General features: G+C 34.7%; 1 protein-coding gene across 1 annotated transcript; it reads right to left on the minus strand.

Moving 5' to 3' along the window:
- Positions 1-404: 404 nt before the first annotated feature.
- LOC133189817 (uncharacterized) lies at positions 405-25,451 on the minus strand. Its single transcript, XM_061325209.1, has 4 exons — positions 25,022-25,451; positions 24,377-24,697; positions 19,172-19,350; positions 405-632 (listed from the first exon to the last, which is right to left on the minus strand). Exons 1-4 carry the CDS (start codon positions 25,449-25,451, stop codon positions 405-407), a joined length of 1,158 nt encoding a protein of 385 aa, XP_061181193.1.
- Between the last annotated feature and the right edge of the window lie 227 nt (positions 25,452-25,678).

Consider the following 25,678-nt stretch of genomic DNA (forward strand, 5'->3'; position numbering starts at 1 on the left):
CTATCTAAAAAATTCGCCGATATTTCCATTTGGCACCTTAACTGTACTGCGAGGCGTTGTATTAATCATTTACTCTTGTTTGAAAACTACCAAAATTGTTGTAGAATAAATATAATTCGTTGTAGAAAAAATGGGCTCCTGACAGCATATATCCTTTATGCAAACTTCCTTGTCATTCATAGATTTATGCTACATACTTAAATTGGTTAAAATTAGTTCAGTCAGTCTAAGAAGAAGCTGAAAGTGTTCAAAAGTTTACAAACTACAAACTAGAAAACACATTGGAACCTATGGCAACAGGTCAAAATTTTTAGTTCACTTGCCATTAATTATCTTTTCTATGTTTAACTGATTTATTCAAACTAAAATGAACTTAAAATCCTTTCATTTCTATAAAATGTGTCTTACCTAATAAAAATCTGTTCTTCTTTGTTCACTATTTCATTTGGACATCCACATTTTCCTTTGACTATTATCTTTCCCTTCATCAGTTCACATACAAATCTTATCAATTCAAAATGAATCTGATTGATGGTTGTTTCACTTGGTTTTATCAGTTTTGTCTGCAAAAGAATCTCCCTCATTCCTCTGGCAGAGTTTCTCTCTCCTTTCCTCAACATAGTTAGTATGACCTAAAAATGTAATACATTTCACTAAATAGAGAAACATAAAGTGTTTTACATTAATAGTCAAATAATCTAAAACTTGTGTAAAAAGAAATAATAATCTAAAACTTGTGTAAAAAGAAATTCATGAGAATTCACATGAATTGCAAATAATTAAATCCAAGGGAATTTTTATTTGAATCTAAACTGTAATTTTGTTCTTCTTACATGAAATAAACATTAAAAAAAAAAAACACATGAAATTCACAAAGCACATTTGCTTATGTATGTTATTTGAGTTACAAACATTTATTATCAGAATAAATTGTTCATGAAGGTCAGGTGAGCTAAAAAGCTCTAGCACCAACAATTCAAAAGTTATGGGCAAGATTGTTTTTGTGGACAAGGGCACAGCTGGAGACAGACTGACCAAAAAACTATATGATCCCCATCTCTGACTATGGGGGCATAGAAATAAAGAAACCATAGTATGCAGCATACTTTCAAATCACTAAATTTTTTCATGGGTTCAAATTTTCATGGTTTGAGGTTTGAAAAATTGGTTCATGGGGTTTAACATTTAATTTTATGGTTGAAGAAGAAACATGCTCTTGTTGTTTGAAATTTCAACATTTTGTACAGGAAATAATTTTGTTAATCTTTTTATATAACAAAAATAATGAAAACTAAATCCCATGAAAATTTTGTGATTTCAGAGGATTTACCACCTGGTTGCAAAGAGCTAGGTTCACTTTATCAATAAAATGGCCCTACTCATATACCAATTAACTGACCTATCTGCAGAACTTTGTTCTCTGATTGAGAAAGTTCAGACAGATAAACCACAGAGCTACAAATCCAAGCATTGTAAAATCCTTTGATTTATGGCAATGCTTCAACTAAGACAAGAGGCCCATGGGCCACATCGCTCACCTGAGCACATTGGCTAGGCAAAAGCACAAATCAGTTAAGTATTGAAAAGATTACCGGGGGAGGGGCTTGAATTTTAAACTTCCTGATGAATGCTTCCATGTCAGTATAACAAATGGCTTTGTTGTACTTGAGAAGATTTTTAAAAAATTTTCCCATATATTCCTTTGTAAAAATTTGATCCCCCATTGTGGCTCCTCCCTATCCCAGGTGTCATCATTTGAACAAACTTGAATCTACACTACCTGAGGATGTTTCCATAACAATATGACCAAACATGATTTTCAGTTATTGAGAAGAAGATATGTTCCTTTGTAAAATTTTCGATCCCCTATTGTGGCCAGACCCTATCCCCGGGGGTCATCATTTTAACAAACTTGAATCTACACTACCTCAGGATGCTTCCATATCAAAATGACTAATCATGGCTTTGCAGTTCTTCTGAAGAAAATATTTTCCTATATATTTCAATTTAAGACTTTGATCCTCCATTGTGGCCCCACCCTACCCCCAGGGGTCATGATTTGTACAAAATAGAATCTACACTACCTGAGGATGCTTCCAAATAAATATGATCAATCAAGGCTTTGCTGTTCCTGAGAAGAAGATTTTTAAAGATTTTAACTATATATTTCTAAGTGAAAACTTTGATCCTCCATAGTGGCCCCACCCTAACCCGTGGGGTCATGATTTGAACAAATTTGAATCTACACTACCTGAGGATGCTTCCATATAAATATGACTCATCATGGCTTTGCTGTTCTTGAGAAGAAGATTTTTAAAGATTTTTCCTTTATATTTCTAAATAAAACTTTGATCCTCCATTGTGGCCCCGCCCTAACCCCAGGGGTCATGATTTGAACAAATTTGAATCTACACTACCTGAGGATGCTTCCACATAAATATGACTCATTATGGCTTTGCTGTTCTTGAGAAGAAGATTTTTAAAGATTTTAACTATATATTTCTATGTAAAACTTTGATCCTCCATTGTGGCCCCACCTTACCCCCGGGGGTCATGATTTGAACAAACTTGAATCTACACTACCTGAGAATGCTTCCATATAAATATGACTTATCATGGCTTTGCTGTTCTTGAAAATAAGATTTATAAAGGTTTTTCCTATATATTTCTATGTAAAACTTGGATCCTCCATTACGGCCCCGCCCTACCCCCAGGGGGTCATGATTTGAACAAACTTGAATCTACACTACCTCAGGATGCTTCCACATGAGTTTCATCTTTCCTGGCCCTGTGGTTCTTGAGCAGAAGAGTTCTAAAAGATGCTATTAATTTTTCACTAATTCTTTATTATCTCCCCTTGAAAGTCAGGGTGTGGTCCTTCATTTGAACAAATTTGAATCCCCTTCACCCAAAGATACTTCGTGGCAAGTTTGGTTGAAATTGGCCCAGTGGTTCTTGAGAAGAAGTTGAAAATGTTAAAAGTTTACAGACAGCTAGACAGACAGATGGACGGACAGACAGACGCCGGACAAAAAGTGATAAGAAAAGCTCACTTGAGCACTTCAGCCCATCCCTCCATCCAAAAAATAAGTAATGTTTTATAATCTTCAAAGGAATTTTTTCATTATATAATTGCAGATTTTAGATTGGAGGTTGGACTCTATGCAAAATATTGAAAAACACTATGAACTTTTGGCCATTTTTGAAGAAATTTTCAGGATTTGAGGATATTATAATGCACTTCATAATAATACACATACTAGCAAGAAAATTATGACACTTTCGATAGATATGCAGTTACCAAGGATCACAGAGAAATTTAATGTATTGTCAACTTAATCTAAGTAGTTTTGATTTTTCAGAAATTCAATGGTCAAAAAAGCCCAAGTGAACCTTGTTCTTTCATCAATGATTAGAAACCAGATACAATGGAAATGACAGAAAATTGATTATCCAGTCTAAACTAGAACTGTCCAAAAGGGACAAATACCCCCCGCTGGGTTTTTCAGAGAAGGTATCAAATCACTAATGTTTTCTAGATGTGAGAGGTGTTCACAATTTGCTTAAAGTGCGGGTCTGGGGTATAAATAGCAGCCAATGAGAAAAATGGAGGAAATTTCAACTTTCTTGCCACTCTTCACTTCGCAGGAGATTTTTTTGAAATTATATCTATACCGTCAATAAACATCTTCCGAAAGTTGTTGAGCAATCTAACTAAGCTATCAAGTGTGTTTGGGTGTTTACAATACAGAGTAAAAAATATATATACAGCCTATAATATTCATTTTAAATTCTGAGGCGATCGAAATTTCAAACTTCTTTGGAGTTTGATGGACAGCTTTAGAATGTTTACATTTATACCGGAAATGCCCGTCGCTATTGACGCATGCTAATGGCTGCCATATTCTCACCTCAAAAGAAAAGACGAAAATACTCCGAAAATAATCCTCAATACTTTTTATTATCCTTTCATCAAGTTGTAAATTAGAAACAAAGCCCATGCTTAGAACACAGAGAGTGTAAACAATTATCACTGTGGGTCAGTCATGCTGTTTTAGTCACTGTAGTGAAGCATCACATCGGCGAGATAACAAAGATTATCAGCGTGACACGTGTCTGTGGCTGTCAGCAGGGTTAGACCCAGAAAACAATCAAGTGGAAATGAAAACAAAAAAATCATAATTATAAAGTCACACTATTAAAAAAGAAATCTTCAAAATATTTTTTAGTTCCAACGATGTCCCATGTATGGCTTATTTTTTGGATTCAGAAACCAATACCTAACAAGTTCTAAAACGCATTCTGGTAAAATATCCCTACGATGGCACACAACGTTTCGTAATCTTGGATCATTGAGTAAAGCAGTTCTTTTCCTCGCTATATATCTCTCATCCAAAAACACACCTCTATGAAAAAGCATAGTCCAAAAGAATTTGTACCTTTCTTTTCTAAGAGAACTGTTCCGTGTGTTTGGTGGCACAGGCTCCGATGCCCACCACATTTGTTTATTGCGTTCGTCAGTTATGCAAGGTTTACATAAACAATTCTGACATTCCTCACAGTTTTCATTTTGCGGGATAAGGTATGTCCTTTCAAAATTCATGCCTTCCTCTTCATTTCTATCATTTTCAATTGTATCTTCATTCATCTCTTCTAAATCCCAGTTATTAAAATTAAAGAATTGTATAATAGCTTCTCTTTGTTCGGAATTAACTCTCAATGAAATAACACTTTTCTCTTCTTGTTCCTCCATTTTGCTACAATGAGACCGCGTTTTGTTTTGGAGGGAAGTTTTTCAGGGGAGAGGTATATTAAGGGACTCAGGATTTCATTTAGTTTACTATAAACTCTATTTATTGATAAAACTGGAAATTATAAAAGTAGATGACTGGTTTTAAGAAATATATATGTATATATTTTGGATACTGCTTGTATTTCTTTGATGCACATATATTATGGATGTTCCCCACTGAGCCCTCTTATCCTTCTCTGTATCACAGCTAGGCTGATTTATTGACATTTGGCGGGAGGTCCCTCCATGTGCCTGTGGAAGTTGGTCAATTCCATCTGAAACCTAAACAGGGGTAGTGGGGGCAACCATGTGTCAATTTCTATCATAATATGAATATAATTCTTCCCCATAAAATTATTAAAATCATTTTATCAAATAAAAGTTAGAAGTGCTATTAAATTTATAACAATATTATTCACAAAAAGGTAATTGTTGATTGTCATTTTTTTTTAATAACAACTTATCAAAAATGGTACAGTCCACTGAAATATGATCCCTGTTGTATAGATAGTTTAGATATATTATATAAGATACAACCAGGAGTAAATTCAAAGAATAATCGTCATTAACTAAGCTTTATTAATTATTACTAAGAAATTATATCATGGCTGAAAACAAACGAAAGCGTCCTCCAACTTTTAAGTTAGAAATACCAGCTAACGAAGACAAGAAAATTAACATCTTGCAAAATCTTCAGGAAGTCAGGGAAATATTAGTCAAACAACTAGGTAGACCTGTTAACAATGCCGACATCATGGAAAATTTGCTTTCTACCTGGAAGAAGTCAGTGGCTGAAGATGATCATCCAAAAACACCTGGAACGTATATTAATGTTAAGAGAAGTCAGGTTAACCAGGACTTCTTTGTGACATCGTTGCCTTCCGTGAAAAAACTCATGGAAGTTGCTGCTGTACATGGAAAACATTGTGGAGGAAAATTGGAGGTAAAAAAAGCAACAAAAACGGGGACATGTCACCTCTTTGAAACTGTGTTGTTCAAGAACTGATCGGCCTAAACACAGGTATATTTGGGCATCTTCACCCTACCTTCCGAATGGGAAATATCTCATCATTGAAAAAATTAATCATGCTTTCTTGTGTAGTGGTATGCTACCATCCTGTTATTCTAGATTTTGCAGAGAAGCAGGATTCGGTGTACTTTCTGTAGAAAAACGGAATTCGTTTTTTAAAATGTACAAGACATTTGTCCACCAAGAGTACGAAGATTCTATTAACACTGCTTTACTAGAGGAAGTTGGACTATATGACAATCTAGATGGAATTGATATCATAACTGACGCATGGCATGGTTGGCGGAAAAATGCCCAGGACACCAGTGTGGTGGCAATAGGTGAAAAAATGCACAAAGTTCTCAACTGTGTGCACATTGCAACCACTGACGATCCAGTTACCCAGAGACATGAAAAAATTGGAACTGAAAAAATTTACGAGGATCTTGACAACAAACAAGTTTCTGTCAACGTCCACACACATGACAGAAATATGTCAATTAACAAACTAGTCAGGGAACGTGAAAATGGATTTACCTGCAACCAAAACGACATTTGGCATGGCATAAAAAATATTAAGAAGGCCATGTCTGTCATTTCAAGTGGACCACGGTACAGAGAAGGTAAAACGTGGTCCGAGGAGCTGTACGATAAACCGGAGGCCGTGTCTACACATTTCTATTGGGCCATCAAGCACTGCGGTGGAGACATAAGTACGCTCAGAGAGATGTTGGAAAATATTGTAGACCACTATAAAAACAATCATGAAAGATGCCATCCTTCCTCAAGATGTAAAGTGGATCCAAACTACGAATCTTCCCGAGTGGTGATTCAAAACCCTGTCGCAGAAAAACTATTAAACGGTGTGATAATTAATTCGGTGATTTATAAAAATCCGGATGATTTTCGATTAGGACGTGATACTTATTTTGTTGAGAGTTTTAATAACACTTTAAATATATATGAGGATAAAAGAATCGCTTTTGGCAGTGAACAGTATAAAGTGCGAGCATTCCTGGGAACGTGTCACTGGAATGAAAATGTGGGTAGAGACATTACTTCCATTACCTATACACGTAACCCCAAAACCCCACGAAAGCAACTTGGGAAAAAGAATTATAAAAAACAAAAATTTCAGTTCAGGAATAACATTTGGAGGCGTTACATAAAACATGTCTTTTCTAAACGTAAAAATAATTAAAACATTTATGTATTTGCACAGTCTTTGTTGTCTTAGTTTTAGCACGTGTTAGTGGTATGCTGCTGTCTATTAATAGCATTACACTGCAGTCTTATCAGTGGGGAGGTGTGACCTGCTCCCTAATATGCTTAATTGCTGTCCGTGTGGATATTTATCTAGGTCAGATCCGGCCTTTAAACATTTAGAGTGAAAATAAATTTAATTTGGGTCTTCCATCTCAAACGGAAGACCCTTCTATTATTGTATTTTTCTTTTTCACTTCTATTATTATTCCACTTTTTCTTTACAAATTTTGTGCAGAAGATATCTTCCAAACGGTTCAATCGATTTTCATGAAATTTTCAGGGGTAATGTGTTCTGATCTGAAGATGATCCTTTTTTGTTCAAATCCTCAAAATTCACTTCCTGTCAGAAGTTATCGCCCTTTAATCGATTTTCAGATGACCATTTTGTCGGCACAAAAACGTAAAAACGGCAAAAGCTAGAGCACTGAAATTTTCAGCAATTATAGAAAACATGTTGAAGTTTTGCACCTGGGTTTTCAATTTTTCTGAAAGTGCCTAGTATGGAAGCTCGGTAGAGGTCAAAATTTAGGACATGAATCAGAAGTGAATTTTTGAGACATTTTTTATCATATCTCAAAAATATGAATATTTCCTTAAAATATATTGAATAGAAATTGATCTTTTATATGATGTCAAGAAAAAAGGGCTGACTCATCATATTAGGGGCCAAGAGGGGCCAAAAGTCTTTAATCAGTAACTCTTTAACGATCAATATTTTGTTATACATTACTGAAGCAAAAACATTTATCATAGCAATCTACAACTATACATTATGATATTTATGTCATATTTTACATAATTAGGGGCCATAAGGGGCCAGAATTCTAAATCTTTGACGCTTTGTATCTCGAAAGTGGGAAATATTTTGATAAGCAATATTGAACAGAAGATGTTCAAAATAATTTTCTGAACAATATGCAACCTTTCAAGTTTTATTAAACGTCCCAATTAAGGAGTTGAAGGGCCGGACCCTAAATTCTTCTTTTGCAAATATCTCGGAAACGAAAAAGAATTTCTGAATAGTTGTCAAACAAAAAGTGTTCAAAATCATGAGAGCTTTAGAGTGGTATAAAGAAAAAGGGGCTGGACCCTCAAAATAGGGGCTGAGAGGGGCCGAAAGTCTTTGATCAATAACTCTTTAACGGTCAATATTTTGTAATGCATTACTGAAGCAAAAATGTTTATCTCAACAATTTACAACTATATATTATGATATTCACATCATATGTTACATAATTAGGGGCCATAAGGGGCCAGAATATTAAATCTTTGATGCTTTATATCTCAAAAGTGGGAAATATTTTGATAAGCAATATTGAACAAAAGATGTTTAAAAATATGCAACTTTTTGATTTTTGTTGAAAGTCCCCATTAAGGAGTTTAAGGGCCAACCCCTAAATATATCTTTCGCATATATCTCGGAAATGAAAAAGAATTTTTGAATAGTTGTTGAACAAAAAGTGTTCAAAATCATGAGAGCTTTAAGGTGATATCAAAGAAAAGGGTCTGACCCCTTAAATTTGGGGCCAAGAGGGGCACAAAGTATACAATCAATAACTCTTTAATGATCAATATTTTGTATTATTATACTTTCATGTTAAATACTAAAATCTGATTGGTTTAGACGCATTTAGCAATCCGTAATGTTACCCTCAGCGTTAGCAACACACTTGACAACGGGTAACATTACGAAAATATCACATGCGTTCAAATCATGCGCGTACGGTTCACCGTAGAATTCTCAAAACGTCGGTTGTGCGTTTGAAAGAAGCCGAATTAACGACGTCAATAAAAGCTTGCGTCCGATGTAGCTTACTTGAAAACAACAAACGACAGACGAAACATCCTTGCGAGTGCAAACTTTAGATGATAAAGGACTTTTTGAGTAGCAAACAAACAATAGAGAGGTTGGTAAATCTTTTCCGAAGCTTTCTTATTGAGAAAAATAGAAGCGGGGAGTTTGAAAGCTTTCTAAGCGTGAACTTAACGACGATCTCCGAATTTTTTTTTATGACATCCGAAATCAATAAGAGATTCAGTATAATAAAATAAATAGTGCACGTTTTTGAGGGTAACAGTTGAAATTGACACCCCTCGGAAAACCATTGTCAACCTCCGCTGACGCGTCGGTTGACAATGGTTTTCCTTGGGGTGTCAATTTCAACTGTTACCCTCAAAAACGTGCACTATTTATATAATATATTACTGAAGCAAAATAGTTCATCTTCACACTCTTTATCTAAATAACATGATGTTGACATCATATGTTACACAATAAGGAGTCATTAGGGGCCAGATTGCATAATCTTTGGCGCAATATATCTCGAAAAGGAAGAATATTTTGATAAACAGTATTGAACAAAACACGTTCAAAATAATATTCTGAACAATATGCACTCTTTCAATTTTTGCTAGACGTCCTCATTTAGGACTTGAAGGGCTGGCCCTTAATATTTCTTTTGCATTATTCCGAAAACAAAAAAGAATTTCTGAATAGTTGTTGAACAAAAAGTGTTCAAAATCATGAGAGCTTTAAGATCATACCAAGAAAAAGGGGCTGACCTCTCACATTAGGGGCCAAGAAGGGCCGAAAGTCTTTAATCTATAACCCTTTAATGATCAATATTTTGTTAAACATTACTGAAGCAAAATTGTTCATCTTAACAATTTATTTATTTATATCATTATATTTGAATGAAAATCTCAGTCAAATTCTTATCTCATCTTATCAAAAATCGGACGGAAGACCCACTCGTTGCTCGCAACGAGATCAGATCTAGTTACTCATTATATATTTTTTAAGGAATGAAATTAAGGTGCAGCCTAATAAAACATCAATACTAATAATTACAGTGTTTTTCTTATTACACTGAAAGAATAGTTTGCAACTATCTGTCATCTTTGTGAGACATGACACTCTGCAAATTGATTGTTGAAAAAAAAAAAAAACATAGGTAATCAAAGATTACGAAGCTCACCTCGACGAATGTTATCTGCATGCAAGGCAAATTTCACATATTTTTATTCTAGTTAGGGTACATCCCAAGATCAATATCCATGCAAGTTTGATTTAATTATAGACCTGCTCAAAAAACTTTTGACCTGTTTAGTAATCAAGAAAATTTTGGTCAGTTCCAACATCCAAAGCAAGTCTGGAAGTTTTCATCCTTAGATGCACCATCTATGCAACTTTAATCATAACAGGCCATAATATTATATAGCTACTCCAAAAAAATTACCCTGGTCACTCATCTGGAAAATGTACGTCAGATTCAGAATCCAAGGCAAGTCTGGAAGTGTTCATCCCTAGATACATCATCCATGCTAATTTGGTTAAAATATGGCTAAAATTCACTCATGTGGAAAATCTAGGTCAGATCCAGCATTCGAAGCAGGTTGGTTAGTGTACATCCCTAGATGCATCATCCATGAAAGTTTGGTCCAGGTAGGGCTTATAGTTACTTGGGAACGAGACTACTCCTAAATCTAAACCTGGTCTCACATGTGGAAAATCTGGGTCAGATCCAGCATCCGAAGCAAGTGTGGTAGTGTCCATCACTGGATGCATCATCCATGCAAGTTTGGTCCAGGTAGGGTTTATAGTTACTTGGGAATGGACCTGCTCCTCAAACTTTAACCTGGTCACTCATCTGGAAAATCTAGGTCAGATCCAGCATCTGAAGCAAGCGTGGTAGTGTCCATCCCTAGATGCATCATCCATGCAAGTTTGGTCCAGGTAGGGCTTATAGTTACTTAGGAATGGACCTGCTCCTAAAACTTTAACCTGGCCACTCATCCGGAAAATCTAGGTCAGATCCAGCATCCGAAGTAAGTGTGGTAGTGTCCATCCCTAGATGCATCATCCATGCAAGTTTGGTCAAGGTAGGGCCCATAGTTACTTGGGAATGGACCTGCTCCTCAAACTTAAACCTGGTCACTCATCCGGAAAATCTAGGTCAGATCCAGCATCTGAAGCAAATGTGGTAGTGTCCATCCTTAGATGCATCATCCATGCAAGTTTGGTCAAGATAGGGCTTATAGTTTCTTGGGAATGGACCTGCTCCTAAAAGTTTAACCTGGCCACTCATCTGTAAAATCTAGGTCAGATCCAGCATCCGAAGCAAGCGTGGTAGTGTCCATCCCTAGATGCATCATCCATGCAAGTTTGGTCAAGGTAGGGCTTACAGTTACTTGGGAATGGACCTGCTCCTAAAACTTTAACCTGGTCACTCATCTGGAAAATCTAGGTCAGATCCAGCATCCGAAGCAAGTTTGGTAGTGTCCATCCCTAGATGCATCATCCATGCAAGTTTGGTCCAGGTAGGGCTTATAGTTACTTGGGAATGGGACTTGCTCCTAAAACTTTAACCTGGGACGCCGACGCCGACGCCGGGGGTATAGCATAAGCTCATCTCGACTTCGTCGAGGTGAGCTTAAAATCATAATTAATTATACAAAATCAAATTGATCTTAATACCTTTATATCAAACTCAATAGCCAGCTTTTGTTACGGTGTTCAACTGGAAATGCTGCTTCCTCACCGCCAAATCAATTTTACGAGTAAGAATATAATCCGTATGTTCAACCACCTTTGAGGCAACACTAAATTAAAAAAAAGTTAGGTAAACTAACTAAAGACATTCGATATAGAGAAAAAAAAATTAATGGTAATATACTTTCTCTCCTCTTCTTCGATTTATTATTTGTTTAAAAGTATGCGAAAAGTTTTCATAAGGTCCCCCTGTCTGCATCACGTTCTATAAATAAAGGTTGTGTTAATGCGGGGATCACGGAAAATCTAGGTCAGATCCAGCATCCGAAGCAAGTGTGGTAGTGTCCATCCCTAGATGCATCATCCATGCAAGTTTGATCCAGGTAGGACCCATAGTTACTTAGGAATGGACCTGCTCCTAAAACTTTAACCTGGTCACTCATCTGGAAAATCTAGGTCAGATCCAGCATCCGAAGCAAGTTTGGTAGTGTCCATCCCTAGATGCATCATCCATGCAAGTTTGGTCCAGGTAGGGCTTATAGTTACTTGGGAATGGGACTTGCTCCTAAAACTTTAACCTGGGACACCGACGCTAACGCCGACACCGACGCCGACGCCAGGGGTATAGCATAAGCTCATCTCCACTTCATCGAGGTGAGCTAAAAATCATAATTAATTATACAAAATCAAATTGATCTTAATACCTTTATATCAAACTCATTTTAAAAATAAAAGGCTGGTTCCAGTAACTATGTATTTTGACAGACATAAATTACAATTAAGAGACTCAGACAACAGAGATTTTTATTTCTTTCTGCCCAATTCCCAGGAGATATAGATAAGACCTGCTTGGTCAGAGATGCCCTAACAGCTTCCCACACTGAACTCATTAATTAATCTTTAACTGGATGCATGTCCACTCATTACTCCCAAGGGACAAATGGATTTACACTATCTGCTGTGTAATGTAAAAAATGTTTTTAATACTTTGTGATTTTTAGCCGGGCTCATTGCTCGTAGAGCAATAGCCAGCTTTTGTTACGGTGTTCAACTGGAAATGCTGCTTCCTCACCGCCAAATCAGTTTTACGAGTAAGAATATAATCCGTATGTTCAACCACCTTTGAGGCAACACTAAATTAAAAAAAAAGTTAGGTAAACTAACTAAAGACATTCGATATAGAGAAAAAAAAATTAATGGTAATATACTTTCTCTCCTCTTCTTCGATTTATTATTTGTTTAAAAGTATGCGAAAAGTTTTCATAAGGTCCCCCTGTCTGCATCACGTTCTATAAATAAAGGTTGTGTTAATGCGGGGATCACGTGACTTGTACACCTTGATACAAAACCGCCAGCTGAGGACTTAAACATAAACGTTTGACCTTGCTGCATCACTGTTATCTTACTATATTACAATATATGTTTCATGTAAAACGATCTTTGTTCACTACTCTGTAAATGAGCCCGGCTCTCTGTACTTCTGAGTACTTTGATTTTTAGCTCTAATGAGTAGTTTTAAGCTATAGTTCACATTTTTGTACAGATGTTCTAGATTCTATGTCTCAAACCTTAGACATAAACCCAAAATGACTAAGTCAATAAAAATGAAAAAAAAAAACACCTGTAAAATGCAGAAAAATTATCAAATAATGTTGAAAATACCAGGTGCACATCTTCATATATGGTAAATAATAAAAGTACAAATTTTCATACAAATCTATGCAATAGTCTCTGGGAACAGATCCGGACAAAACCACATAATAACAAGAGGCCCAAGGGCCTTAACGGTCACCTGAGTATAATACAACAATTTAGAGGATCCATTGTTATATTGGCCTCTCTTGGTCTTTGATGAACATTTAATAAGACAAGTTATTTTTGTCTCATTTTTATTTATCTATTACTTACAAGTCTACCTGATCATTAAAACTATGAAAGTACTTTTTGTATTATACAATAAAAATTTTTCAATAATTCTCTTATTCTATTAACCTTTCAAGTACATTATTTACAGTGATTAATTATCACACGTAAATAGCAAAGGGGAATAACTCCTCTCAGTAGAATACAAATTAATAGAGCCCTGGCCTGGACCAGAACACTTGACCAAATGGTCCTGATCATGTTCAAAAATCTGGTAAAATACCCTTCCTTATTGAAATTTTTACTCTTTTTGCCTCTGATATGCCCAGGTGCAGAGAAGATTTTTAAAGCATTTTCACTATATAATAGATAGAGCCCCGCCCTAACATCAGAACCTCTGATCCAGGGGTCATGAAATTCACAATTTTGGTAGAGTCACCCTTGCTTATCATAATCATATATTTGTTTAAATAATAACCAGGAGTAGAGAAGAAGATTTTCAAAGAAATAATGCACTTTCACTATATGATCTATATAGCCCCACCCTAGCACAAGAACCCCTGACCATGGGGGTCATGAATTTCACAATTTTGGTAGAGTCACCCTTGCTTATCATAACTATGTATTTAATTTGTTTCAATAATACCCAGGAGTAGAGAAGAAGATTTTCAAAGAAATAATGCTCTTTCACTATATGATCTATATAGCCCAGCCCTAGCACCAGAACCCCTGACCCAGTGGGGCTATGAATTTCACAATTTTGGTAGAGTCACTCTTACTAGGTAACTAGGTATTCAACTTGTTTCAATAATACCCAGGAGTAAAGAAAAAGATTTTCAAAGAAATAATGCTCTTTCACTATATGATCTATATAGCCCCGCCCTAGCACCAGAACCCCTGACCCAGTGGGGCTATGAATTTCACAATTTTGGTAGAGTCACTCTTGCTAGGTAACTAGGTATTCAATTTGTTTCAATAATACCCAGGAGTAGAGAAAAAGATTTTCAAAGAAATAATGCACTTTCAGTATATGATCTATATAGCCCCGCCCTAGCACCAGAATCCCTAACCCCGAGGTCATGAATTTCACAATTTTGGTAGAGTCACTCTTGCTTATCATAACTATGTATTCAACTTGTTTCAATAATACCCAGGAGTAGAGAAGAAGATTTCAAAGAAATAATGCACTTTCAGTATATGATCTATATAGTCCCGCCCTAGCACCAGAACCCCTGACCATGGGGTCATGAAATTCACAATTTTGGTAGAGTCACCCTTGCTTATCATAACTATGTATTTAATTTGTTTCAATAATACCCAGGAGTAGAGAAGAAGATTTTCAAAGAAATAATGCACTTTCACTATATCATCTGATATAGCCCCACCCTAACACCAGAACCCCTGACCCTGGGGCTATGAATTTCAAAATTTTGGTAGAGTCACTCTTGCTTATCATGACTATGTACAGTGGCCTCTCGTTTATCCGGACGCCTCTGTCCCCAACGAAATTGTCCGGATAAATGAATCGTCCGGATAATTGAATCACGTCTCAAAAAATACTCCCCAAGCATGTATATATGCACATTCTTGTATCAAATGTGTCGGAAAAGAAAAGAAACTTTAATATTTTGGTTTATTGTTTTAACTTTATAGTTTTAAAAGAAGTAATTAATTTAAGAAAAAAATATAAATTATACAATAAACATAGGTAATCAGAGATTACAGAGCTCACCTCAACGAATGTTGTCTTTAAGTAAGGCAAAGTCCCACACTAAACTAATAATCTAGGAGTGTGCAACCCTAGATGCAACATTTATGCAATTTTGGTCTGATAGGGCTTGCAGTTACTTGGGAGTGGACTTATCTGAAAACTTAAAACTAGTCACTCATTCAGAAAATGTAAGTCAAATCCAGCATCCGAAGTTTTGAGATTGTTCGTCCCTTGATGCATCATCCATGCAAGTTTGGTTCAGATAGGCCTTATAGTTACTTGGAAATGAGATCTGCTCCAAAAACTTTAATCTGGTCACTCATCCGGAAAATATTGGTCATATCCAGCATCTGAAGCAAGTCCAGTTGTGTGAATCCTAAGATGTATCATCCATGCAAGTTTGGTCAATATAGGGTTTATAGTTACATGGAAATGACATCTGCTCCAAAAACTTTAACCTGGTCACTCATCTGGAAAATATAGGTCAGATTCAGCATCTGAAGCAAGTTCAGTAGTGTGCATCCTTAAATGTATCATCCATGCAAGTTTGGTCAATATAGGGCTTTTAGTTACTTGGAAATGGGATCTGCTCCAAAAACTTTAACCTGGTCACTCATCCGGAAAATATAGGTCAGATCCAGCATCCGAAGCAAGTCCAGTAGTGTGCATCCTTAAATGTATCATCCATGCAAGTTTGGTCAATATAGGGCTTTTAGTGACTTGGAAATGAGATCTGCTCCAAAAACTTTAACCTGGTCACTCATCCGGAAGATATAGGTCAGATCCAGCATCCGAAGCAAGTCAAGTAGTGTGCATCCTTAGATGTATCATCCATGCAAGTTTGGTCAATATAGGGCTTATAGTTACTTGGAAATGAGATCTACTCCAAAAACCTTAACCTAGTCACTCATCCGGAAAATGTAGGTCAGATCCAGCATCCGAAGCAAGTTCAGTAGTGTGCATCCTTAGATGTATCATCCATGCAAGTTTGGTCAATTTAGGGCTTATAGTTACTTGGAAATGAGACCTGCTCCAAAAACTTTAACCTGCTCCAAAAACTTTAACCTGCTCCAAAAACATTAACCTGGTCATTCTTTAGCTGAAATTGCAGCATCTGAAACCTTGACTGGTACAATGAAACACACTAGAAGCATCCTCCATGCATCTCTGACTAATATAGGCCATAGAAGTACTTGAAAAGAAAACTGCTCCAAAAACTTTAACCTGGGACGCCGACACCGACGCCGACGCCGAGGGTATTACATAAGCTCCCCCAACTTCGTTGAGGTGAGCTAAAAAATGGATAGGCAATTTTATGCTGAGACCTCCTTTTTAAACACAGTGAATTTTATTCGCCTTCTCTTGGGCATTGGAATTGACATGAGCTGAGCAAATTTAGATACATACATGTACTGTTGTTTTATTTTGCCATATTTTATATTTTTTGAAGCTCATATGATATGACAGAGCTGTTCAGCATCATCATTGAAAATGTTCAAATATAAACTAACCCTGTATATTCCCCGTATATCTATTAACTCAAACAATCAATGACAGTATTAAAAACATTCAACATAAACACAAGCTATCTTCATGATTATCAATATTCTTTCTACAGACTCTAAGTTTGAATTTCAATCATTAAACAATACCTTGAAAAATGCAATCAACTTCTATACGTAACGCCAGTTTTATATTTCTTTTCTAAAATATTGTACATTTGCAGACAGTAGTACATTAAAGATAAAGATATTTCTTCATTTATGTACCTTTCTAAACTATCCTGTGGGTAAAAAAGCTTTTCAAATACATTTACGTTTTAAGAAATGGAAAATCGTATTTTAAACATGATAAATAGCAGTACGAAATCGCTCGCAATTTATTGTTCATTTTATTTACAATTCTCCAAAATTGTCATGAATTTACCAATGTATATACGATTAGCAATATTATTTTGAACGGGTTATTATTTAATTAATGCACAGTGTAAGCTAAAATCTTCGGGCTTCATAATAAACGTGTGATTTAATTGGGGTAAACAAACGTTAATTATAGATGCTATTGTTTGTAGGTCACAGGTAACCGCCTTCAAACTGACTGCATGGCCAATGTTTTTACAACAATTAGCACTACTGCAAGATAAGTGTGAAAAAGTCGTTTCTTGAAAAATTACCGTCCGGATAAATGAGTCATTTTTCAATGAACTACTACGTTTTGTAGTAGAAATCGACCGTCCAGATACGGAACGCGAATATCCAGATTAATGAGTCAAAATAACGTTGAAAAATCAGTTCCCAAAAAATATCTTACAGATGGTGAAGCGTCCGGATAAATGGCGTCCGGATAAACACGGCACCACTGTATTCAATTTGTTTCAATAATACCCAGGAGTATAGAAGATTTTCAAAGAAATAATGCACTTTCACTATATGATCTATATAGCCCCGCCCTAACACCTGGCCCCAGGATCATGAAACAGACTTAGACTTAAGTCAAATTTTCAATTGCCTATAAAATATTTATTAATTAATGATTCAATTTTCCTTATTTTCATCACTTTGAACTTATGTATTTCTACGGAGAATTTTTTCTGTTCATTTTCTGATGAATGTAATGTCATTTATAGTAAGCAAACTACTTTTCATTATTCATTTTGATACAATTATTGTCAGTGTTTGTCATTCCAGTAAACTGGGGGAGGCGACTGTGTTACATGTATAAACTAATATTCTCTAAAACGTATGGCAATGTTCTTTTCATGATTTAAATTCAGCTTCTGTAAATCTTTTGTTTCTCTCCGTGTGCTTTAAAGGAAATATTTTAATTCATATATTTCTATTTTTAAATTATACAATAAAAATTCTTGTTGAGTAGAAAAAAGAAAAATATTCAAATAAATTATTAAGCGAGTTAATTGTTGTCAATAGGTAATGCCGGGATGACAAGGGATATAACTCTGTAAAGAAGCACGTGTTTTGCATTTTTTATTTGTAAAGAAAGAATTTACATTGAATTTAGTACAAATTGAAAACCAAACTAGAAAAAAAAATTGTTATGTAGGTTAGAAGGACCTTAGACTAAGTTTTCTTGATGTGAGTGTTATTATCACATTCTCACGTATTTCGTCTGCACATCAACTTTATACAGGGTATTAACCATGTTAATTGTCAATCAAGTTATACATGTATTAAGGTGTATCGACAAGCAAATTTATTTCTAGATATTTTTTAACCTGAAGATATCTCTTTCTAATATTCCATTGCACTCTCTCAACGTGTTACCGTTGACCGTTTGCTTACTGACAACAAAGCAAGTTTCTGTCTGCTTTATGTGTAATCGCTTTTAAAAATTGCACGTGCAGATTTTCATAACTTACGTAATCGATAACTTAGTAAATCATTATAAAGACAATAAAACATAACGGGGAATTCTTTATTTTTTGTAATATTTAAAAGAAAATTATACCCGCCTTGTGAACTACAGGCTTTTAGATCCGCTCCCAAGAATCATGTAATTTTCCAATCGATATATTTCTACACAGCTGTTGGCATGTAAATTTTGTGCACCTTTTTTTTGAGTTAGCTAAATAATGAGTATGAACATGAAAAGAAACATGTTTTTCCCTGAAATTGAATTATAAGCATTGACTATATAAATTATTTTGTTCATCGAGAAATGAATCTAAAAAACGAATTGCACACTTTTTTATGAAAGCCTTCGACGGACAAAAAGAGATAGCAATAGGTCACCTGAGTGACTCAGGTGACCTAAAAATGAAAAAAAAAAAAACACCTGTAAAATGCAAAAAAATTATCCAATCATGATGAAAATACCAGGTGCATACTTTCATATGGTAAATAATAAGTGTACAAATTTTCAGACAAATCCTTGCAACAGTTTCCAAGAAATGGTCCAGACAAAATCTCATCTACAGACAGACGAACATGCTGATTCCAATATACCCCCCCTAAACTTCATTTGCGGGGGGTATAAAAATCAGAACTTCATCTTAAGAGATATATAACTAAGATATTTTACTTGGAATGGATTAATGGAGCCATCTCCTGAATTGTAGTTTTCATATTTATCAATGAGCACAGGGAATTCTTTCAGCATATTTCCTTGATCCACAAAAAATGTGTTCAAGCCACATAATTCAAGGCAGGTGATAATCCTCCCTTCATCCTTAAATTTTCTTTTGTTGCAGGATGGTAAACCTACTTTTTAAAAAAAAAAAACATTAAAAATTTGCATTAAAATAAACTGATGAGTGATTTGTATTCTAAAGCTTATCAGGTCTTTCCACATATCTGTGGAAAGACTTATTGAAACAGTGTTCTGTTTGCTATTATTATTTTTCTAATGTTTCTGAGTTTAAAGATTTATCGGAAAAACTTACAGTGTAGGAGAATGTACTCCTTGATACATTTTTGTAGTTGACCCAACATATTTGAACATTGACCCTTCAAGGAGTTATTACCCCTTTCGCAAAAAGAAGCTTGAAATCAATACTCCAACAAAATCTTTAATCATAGAAATTCCAAACCCTTCACCAATGTCTTGGACTAATTATGTAGACTTTCTGATCTATTTAGTGCCAAAGATTTCAAATTTTACATAATTTTTTTTAAAAATGGTCAACTGTAGAGACATAGGACCAACTGGGATTCAAGTCTTTAACCTTTGAACATGAAATTTATGTCAAGATCAAAGGTCAAGGTCATTCAAATATGAGAAATTTAGCTCTTTTAAAAGCTCTTTTGTCTTTCAATATATTTTACATATCATTGCATATTTAGTATGTCCTTGTGAAACCAATTTAAAATTTCCTTTCTTGAACCCTAAGCCTGAATATTTTAAAAGTTATTTCCCCTTCATCATAAACCCTTTTATTACTACTCCGACAAAACTGTAAACTGTAGAGACCCAAATGTCTTCAGTTTTTCAAGACATAACTTCATTCTATTCAATCAAAAGGATCTGATGACCTCCAATCACATCTTCTTGAGCCTTTCCAGCAAGCTCAGAAAAACAACCTCAAATGTATTTAGATCAACGGATGTTAAAATTTTACCCAAGGTGAAGTTGCTTCCTATTTATTAAATTACTGGATAAACAGAGTTGAAAGTCCCTACTATAGTATATTTTACATAATATCTATACATTCAATGAAGTTTATTCTACACCCCACATTTATTTCAAAGTAATGAAAAGGGGGGTTGTTGTGGACACCTATGTAACACATACGAGGTTGTTTTTCCAAGCTTGCCGGAAAGGCCCTTTGATCTTGAATATTTTGGTCAAGATCAAAGGTCAATGTCATTTACCGGTAGTAATTTTTTAAATGTTATATTTTTTTAATTTTAAAGCCAATTTTTGCATTCTTTTCCAAAAATCTATATGTTTAAAGACAAATACATAAAAATATGTTAAAACCCTAAAGGAGGTGGAAAGACCCCCAATTAGTCTACAACAAATGAAGTTTTTTTTTTCTTTTTCTTACTGAAATATTGTCTCCAATTTTAAATGTTAGGATTGCTACACTTTCCTTCATACCTATATTTTAAATGAATGATGGATTCTAAAATGGTGCATCACATGCATTTCTTGTCCAAAAATTAATAGCATCATAGATTTTATTTCTGTTTCTAAGCATTAATCTCCAGATTGTTATACATACTATGGACAGCTGTCCTAACAAACATTATATTACATAAAATAAATATACAAAAATATTTCCATTTACCAATTTTGTTACAAGTTGCCTGTTCAAAATATTGCTTCTTTGAATAAATTATATAAATTATGCCTTAATCAGGCACGTAGCCAAAATGGAAGTGAAGTGTATGCAGGAGGGGGTGGGGGAGGGGGGGTTCCAATTTTACAAATCAAAATTTTATAAATACATTACCAAATTACCATGATTTAACTATGCTACAACAAAAAGTAAAAAGTATGGTTTTGAATAAGTGGGGGACACCCCCCCCCCTTAGATACTATTGGCCTGCTGGTGAGGACCCAGAATATAACATTCATTTTCTTGCAAAGTGAAAATTAGCCTTTTAGCTTTTATTTAGAAAAAAAACCCCATAAATATTCATTGTCTTAACGCAAAGTTCATACTTCCATGGAAGCTTATTGGACATGCAGTTTTAAGGCTATATATTTAACTGATATATTGGTATCAAATACTCTTTTGCAAATTGCAATGGTAAAAAAAGTATCCTAAATGTTAATAAATTAATAACAAGAATTATCGTATTTTAAATCATATACATGTACTAGTAGATCATACTATTCAACAATGTGTTTGATATTTAATTTCTCAAAGATCTTTCTAAAAAAAATTCTCAGTGTTTTAAAAGAACAATTACAAATTAATGAATGGTTTATTTGGATTTGGCAATGATTTAATGAAGGATTTCAAATTTTATTTTACAGTCATTATAATGTAAAATTCAAATAGAAACAGCATGACACAAAATAATTTGAAACACGAATATTTGTTGGATGGTACTGAGATTTCTTCGAACACGCTCTCTCATCGCTTTTTTTCTTTGGAAAATGATGTGTACACACTTTCTTATTTGCATATAGGCAGCTACGCGCCTGTTAATAATACACATTGTATATGTATGGCTAAATTGAGGGAGCAAGAGTTACGGTGCAATGCAAACTGTAAATTTTGTTCCCTGCTTTCACTGAAAGTGGGGGATATTAATTTCAGTCTGTCTGTCCGTCTATCCATCTGTCTGTATTTCTGTCTGTCTGTAACACTTTCATTTCTGCCTGATATCTCGTGAAACCTTTGAGCTTTTGCAATGAAATTTTACAAAACAATTTCCTGTGGCCTAAGGAAGACCCCTATCGATTTTGAGGTCAAAAGGTCAAAGGTCAAAGTCATAAATTCATTGTTTTAACACTTTCATTTCCACACGATATCTCAAGAAGCCTTTGAGCTTTTCAATGAAATTTTACTTAACAACTCCCTGTGGCCTAAAGAAGCCCCCTATTGATTTTGAGGTCAAAGGTAAAGGTTGTAAATTTATACATTCTGTCTGTGTTTAACACTTTCGTTTCTGGGCAATATCTCAAGAAGCTTTTGCAATGAAATTTTATACCATAACTCCCTATGGCCTCTCTCGCCCCTCTCAAAGTGTCCCGCCCCGTTTTTTTTTTATTGTATTAAAAGTCGCATGGCACTATTTTTAGCAAAGGAGCATGTGGAGAGTTATTACATATAATACAGGTTGTTGACGAACAGATCTATTAGAACTGTTTAGTAAAAGCTAAATTAGACACCATGTGTTGTGTAAAATTTTGACAATATCGAACGTGAATATAAACATGTATATGAGACCTAATGTATGCATTTAATTTGCATTAAAAGCAAGTGCCTCGTTGGTCTAGGGGTATGATTCATGCTTAATAAAGATAAAAAAAAAAGATTCATGCTTAGCATCTGAGAGGTCCCGGGTTCAAATCTCGGATGATCCCGTATTTTTGTTGTTTTTTTTTTTTTAATTTTTTTTTTTTGATTTACTAAATGATAGTATTCAACATATGAAATGAAGAATTTATGACGTCTTGCATTTACAAACTTCTCATAAAATCATTATTACAGTGTGATAAATATTTTATATAAAAAGAATCTTCTGCACATATATTAAAGAATAAGTAAACAAATCTATATAAGTATCCATATTGGCATTTTTTATTTGCTTCAGTATACAGTCAATTCTCGAATTATCGCCATTCGATTCATTGCCATTCTCGCAATACCGCCATGATTTTTCAAGAACGTTTTTCCTGCTATATAAAATTCTCTTCATAATGCCAAATTTGCATACCGCCATCCACCACCCTGTTTTCATAACAAACGTCCATTTCAAAGTGTCAATTATCTCGATATACCGCCACAGGTGCATGTGGTCAGTGAAGCGGCTAATATGTTCTATTTCCACTATGGAAGAGTTATACTTCTTAGTGCGCTCTTTTGTGAAAAAGTCGGAAAATGTACAAATCTCGCTGGATTTCAGGGACAAACGTAACATAAACATGTAAACAATATGTTGAATGTCGATGAACAAATCCTAAGAAAATGCAAATGAAATATTTTATTGTTGTGGACTTTATATACATCAAGAGTAGGAATGACAACGATATCAATTTATATCTATTGTTCATCGTATGTATCTATTTATCGTATGGTACATCTAAATACAATACACATGCCTCGGAAATGTCGTATTTTTTATTAATGGATGATAAATTTAGTGTTCTCGCTCTCTTACATATGTCTTTTAGTTTTTCTATTCTTTAATTGGAATGACAAATACATTTAACATTAAAAATTGGATTGAGATTGGCATGTTTTGTATTACCCACAACGCCATGCTGTCCCTGTCAGACGACCAAATGCGCCTCTAATTTTGAAGAGTTCACTAATGGAAATGGAATATATTGGTTGTCACTATCCAGATCATCGTAAGGTACACGTAATTAAAGAATTAAATATTAAACAATAATTTTAACATCAACTGTAATTATAATTTTCTTTTCTGTTTATTAAAATGATTTAATCACGGCTTTGCCTCCAACATGTCGAAAGCGGTTGTTTTTAAACTTGAGCCGACAACAATATTAGTTACAGCATGTTTTTTTTTTAATATCAGACGTTCAGATTTACATGCCTGTACCTGTGTTCATGTATTTATTTTATAAATATGTATTTTGTTTTAAAACGAAATTAGTGTACGTAAAAAACTATTTGAAGCATTTTCAAATTTTGGAAAATGTTTTTTTTTTAATATAATACTAAGAATATAAATGCTAAATGTTTTATTTCCAAGAACAGTAACTCTATTTCTTATATCCCCAAAGATGAGAAATTCTATTCATCACCAAATTCGTTATATCGCCATGATTTCTAAATTACAAAAGGCGGCGGTTTATCGAGAATTAACTGTACATGTATATACATGTATACCCCCCCCCCCCCCCCGATCTGTGCATGCTCTTCTTTTTTCCTTTAGAAGCAGGGGACACAAATTTTCTGAATTAGCTTGTTGACTTTGTCTTTTAGTATTACACCATGATTATGACATATGTCAAAATAAAGTTATTACTTTAACCTTCTGAAATCTTTATCTGTGTTGTGGTATTATATTAGCTGCAGGGCTTCCAACACACTTACCCAGAAAAATATATATGAAATGCATTATAACAGAAATAAGGTCAAACCTTCAGAAATTCCTAGACTATTGACTGGAGATGGGTGTATTGGGACATTGCCATCAGCAATCAGGCACCAGTCCTCATGCAGGGATGTCTTCAACTTGACATTGCAGTCCTCTGTATTTTCAAGCTCCTCCCACTTGTAACTTTTATCACAAGCGAAACACTGAATTTTGCCTTTATCTTTATCAAAATAAAAGCCATGTTTAGCTAACAAAAAATTTGATATCTTCTGAGAGGAGAAGGTCGCAAAAGAATAGACTCGCAGCCATTCAATCCTCATATTCTCAGGCAGTTCATGCATATACATCCAAGGTAACGGATATGCTATCAAGAATTTTGTACACAATATTCTATTCAAATCTAGGATTCCTGATTTCATTACTGGAATAAGAAGCTTCTTACTTCTATTGTAATTTTGATTTCCCTTTTGTTTAAAATACCTTCTTAATTCCTTATTTAGAATTTTAAACAAAGAATAGTTCTGAGTTCTACTGATGACTTTCCTCAATACTGGCTTCAAAATTTGAATGATTTTTTTACCAACATCTTTTTTCAGTTTTTTGCTTTTTCTTTCTTTGTTTTGCTTTCTTTCTGTGTTTTTTTCGCACATGTCCTCTACGGTTTCATTCATAAGAATTTCATTTTTACATGTTCTTCGGAAAGTATGGCTGCTATTTTTATTGTCACCAGTGTAAGATGAAAGTTGCTCTTCATTGTTTAATGACTTATCCAGGGAATTCGCTGCAGAACAGTATCCTGAGTCTGTAGGCAAGGATACATTTTCAGGCAGCCTGTCTAGTTTTACTGTGGGCTCTTTAAATTCTTCGACATTTTGTGATATAGGAAATTCACTCTTTATTTCCTCCTTGTTAAGGTGAGGAGCATCCTTTATAGAGATTGGCTGATCAGTCTCCTTGTCTTCTACATTCTCTTGCCTCTCTGATCTCTTTGCATTTCTTTCGAGTTGACAGGAATATGTGAATTCTTTGTCTTCATCCTCAAAAACAGATGATGCCCAATCAACGACACCTTTTACAGTCAACTCGCCAGAATTTACTGAAGCACTTGATTCTGTCATTTTTTCTAGATACATATAATAGCCAGTCACATTAATATTTCATATGTACATGTACAACTGGATGTCTTTTCAATTTGTCTCCAACAGAAAATAACACTATGTATCTTCCTAATTAGATCATTTGAGTTGAATAGTGATTTTGACTTCAGTAAAGGTTACAAACTCTACATCACTATCTAATTTCATGTAGATAACCCGCAGTTGGAAACCATTATTTTAAGTATATA

Source organism: Saccostrea echinata, unplaced genomic scaffold (genome assembly GCF_033153115.1).
Source record: "Saccostrea echinata isolate AGI-Se365-2 ecotype Australia unplaced genomic scaffold, CSIRO_AGI_Sech_v1 ptg000020l, whole genome shotgun sequence".
In the NCBI taxonomy this organism is placed as follows: Eukaryota; Metazoa; Mollusca; class Bivalvia; order Ostreida; family Ostreidae; genus Saccostrea; species Saccostrea echinata.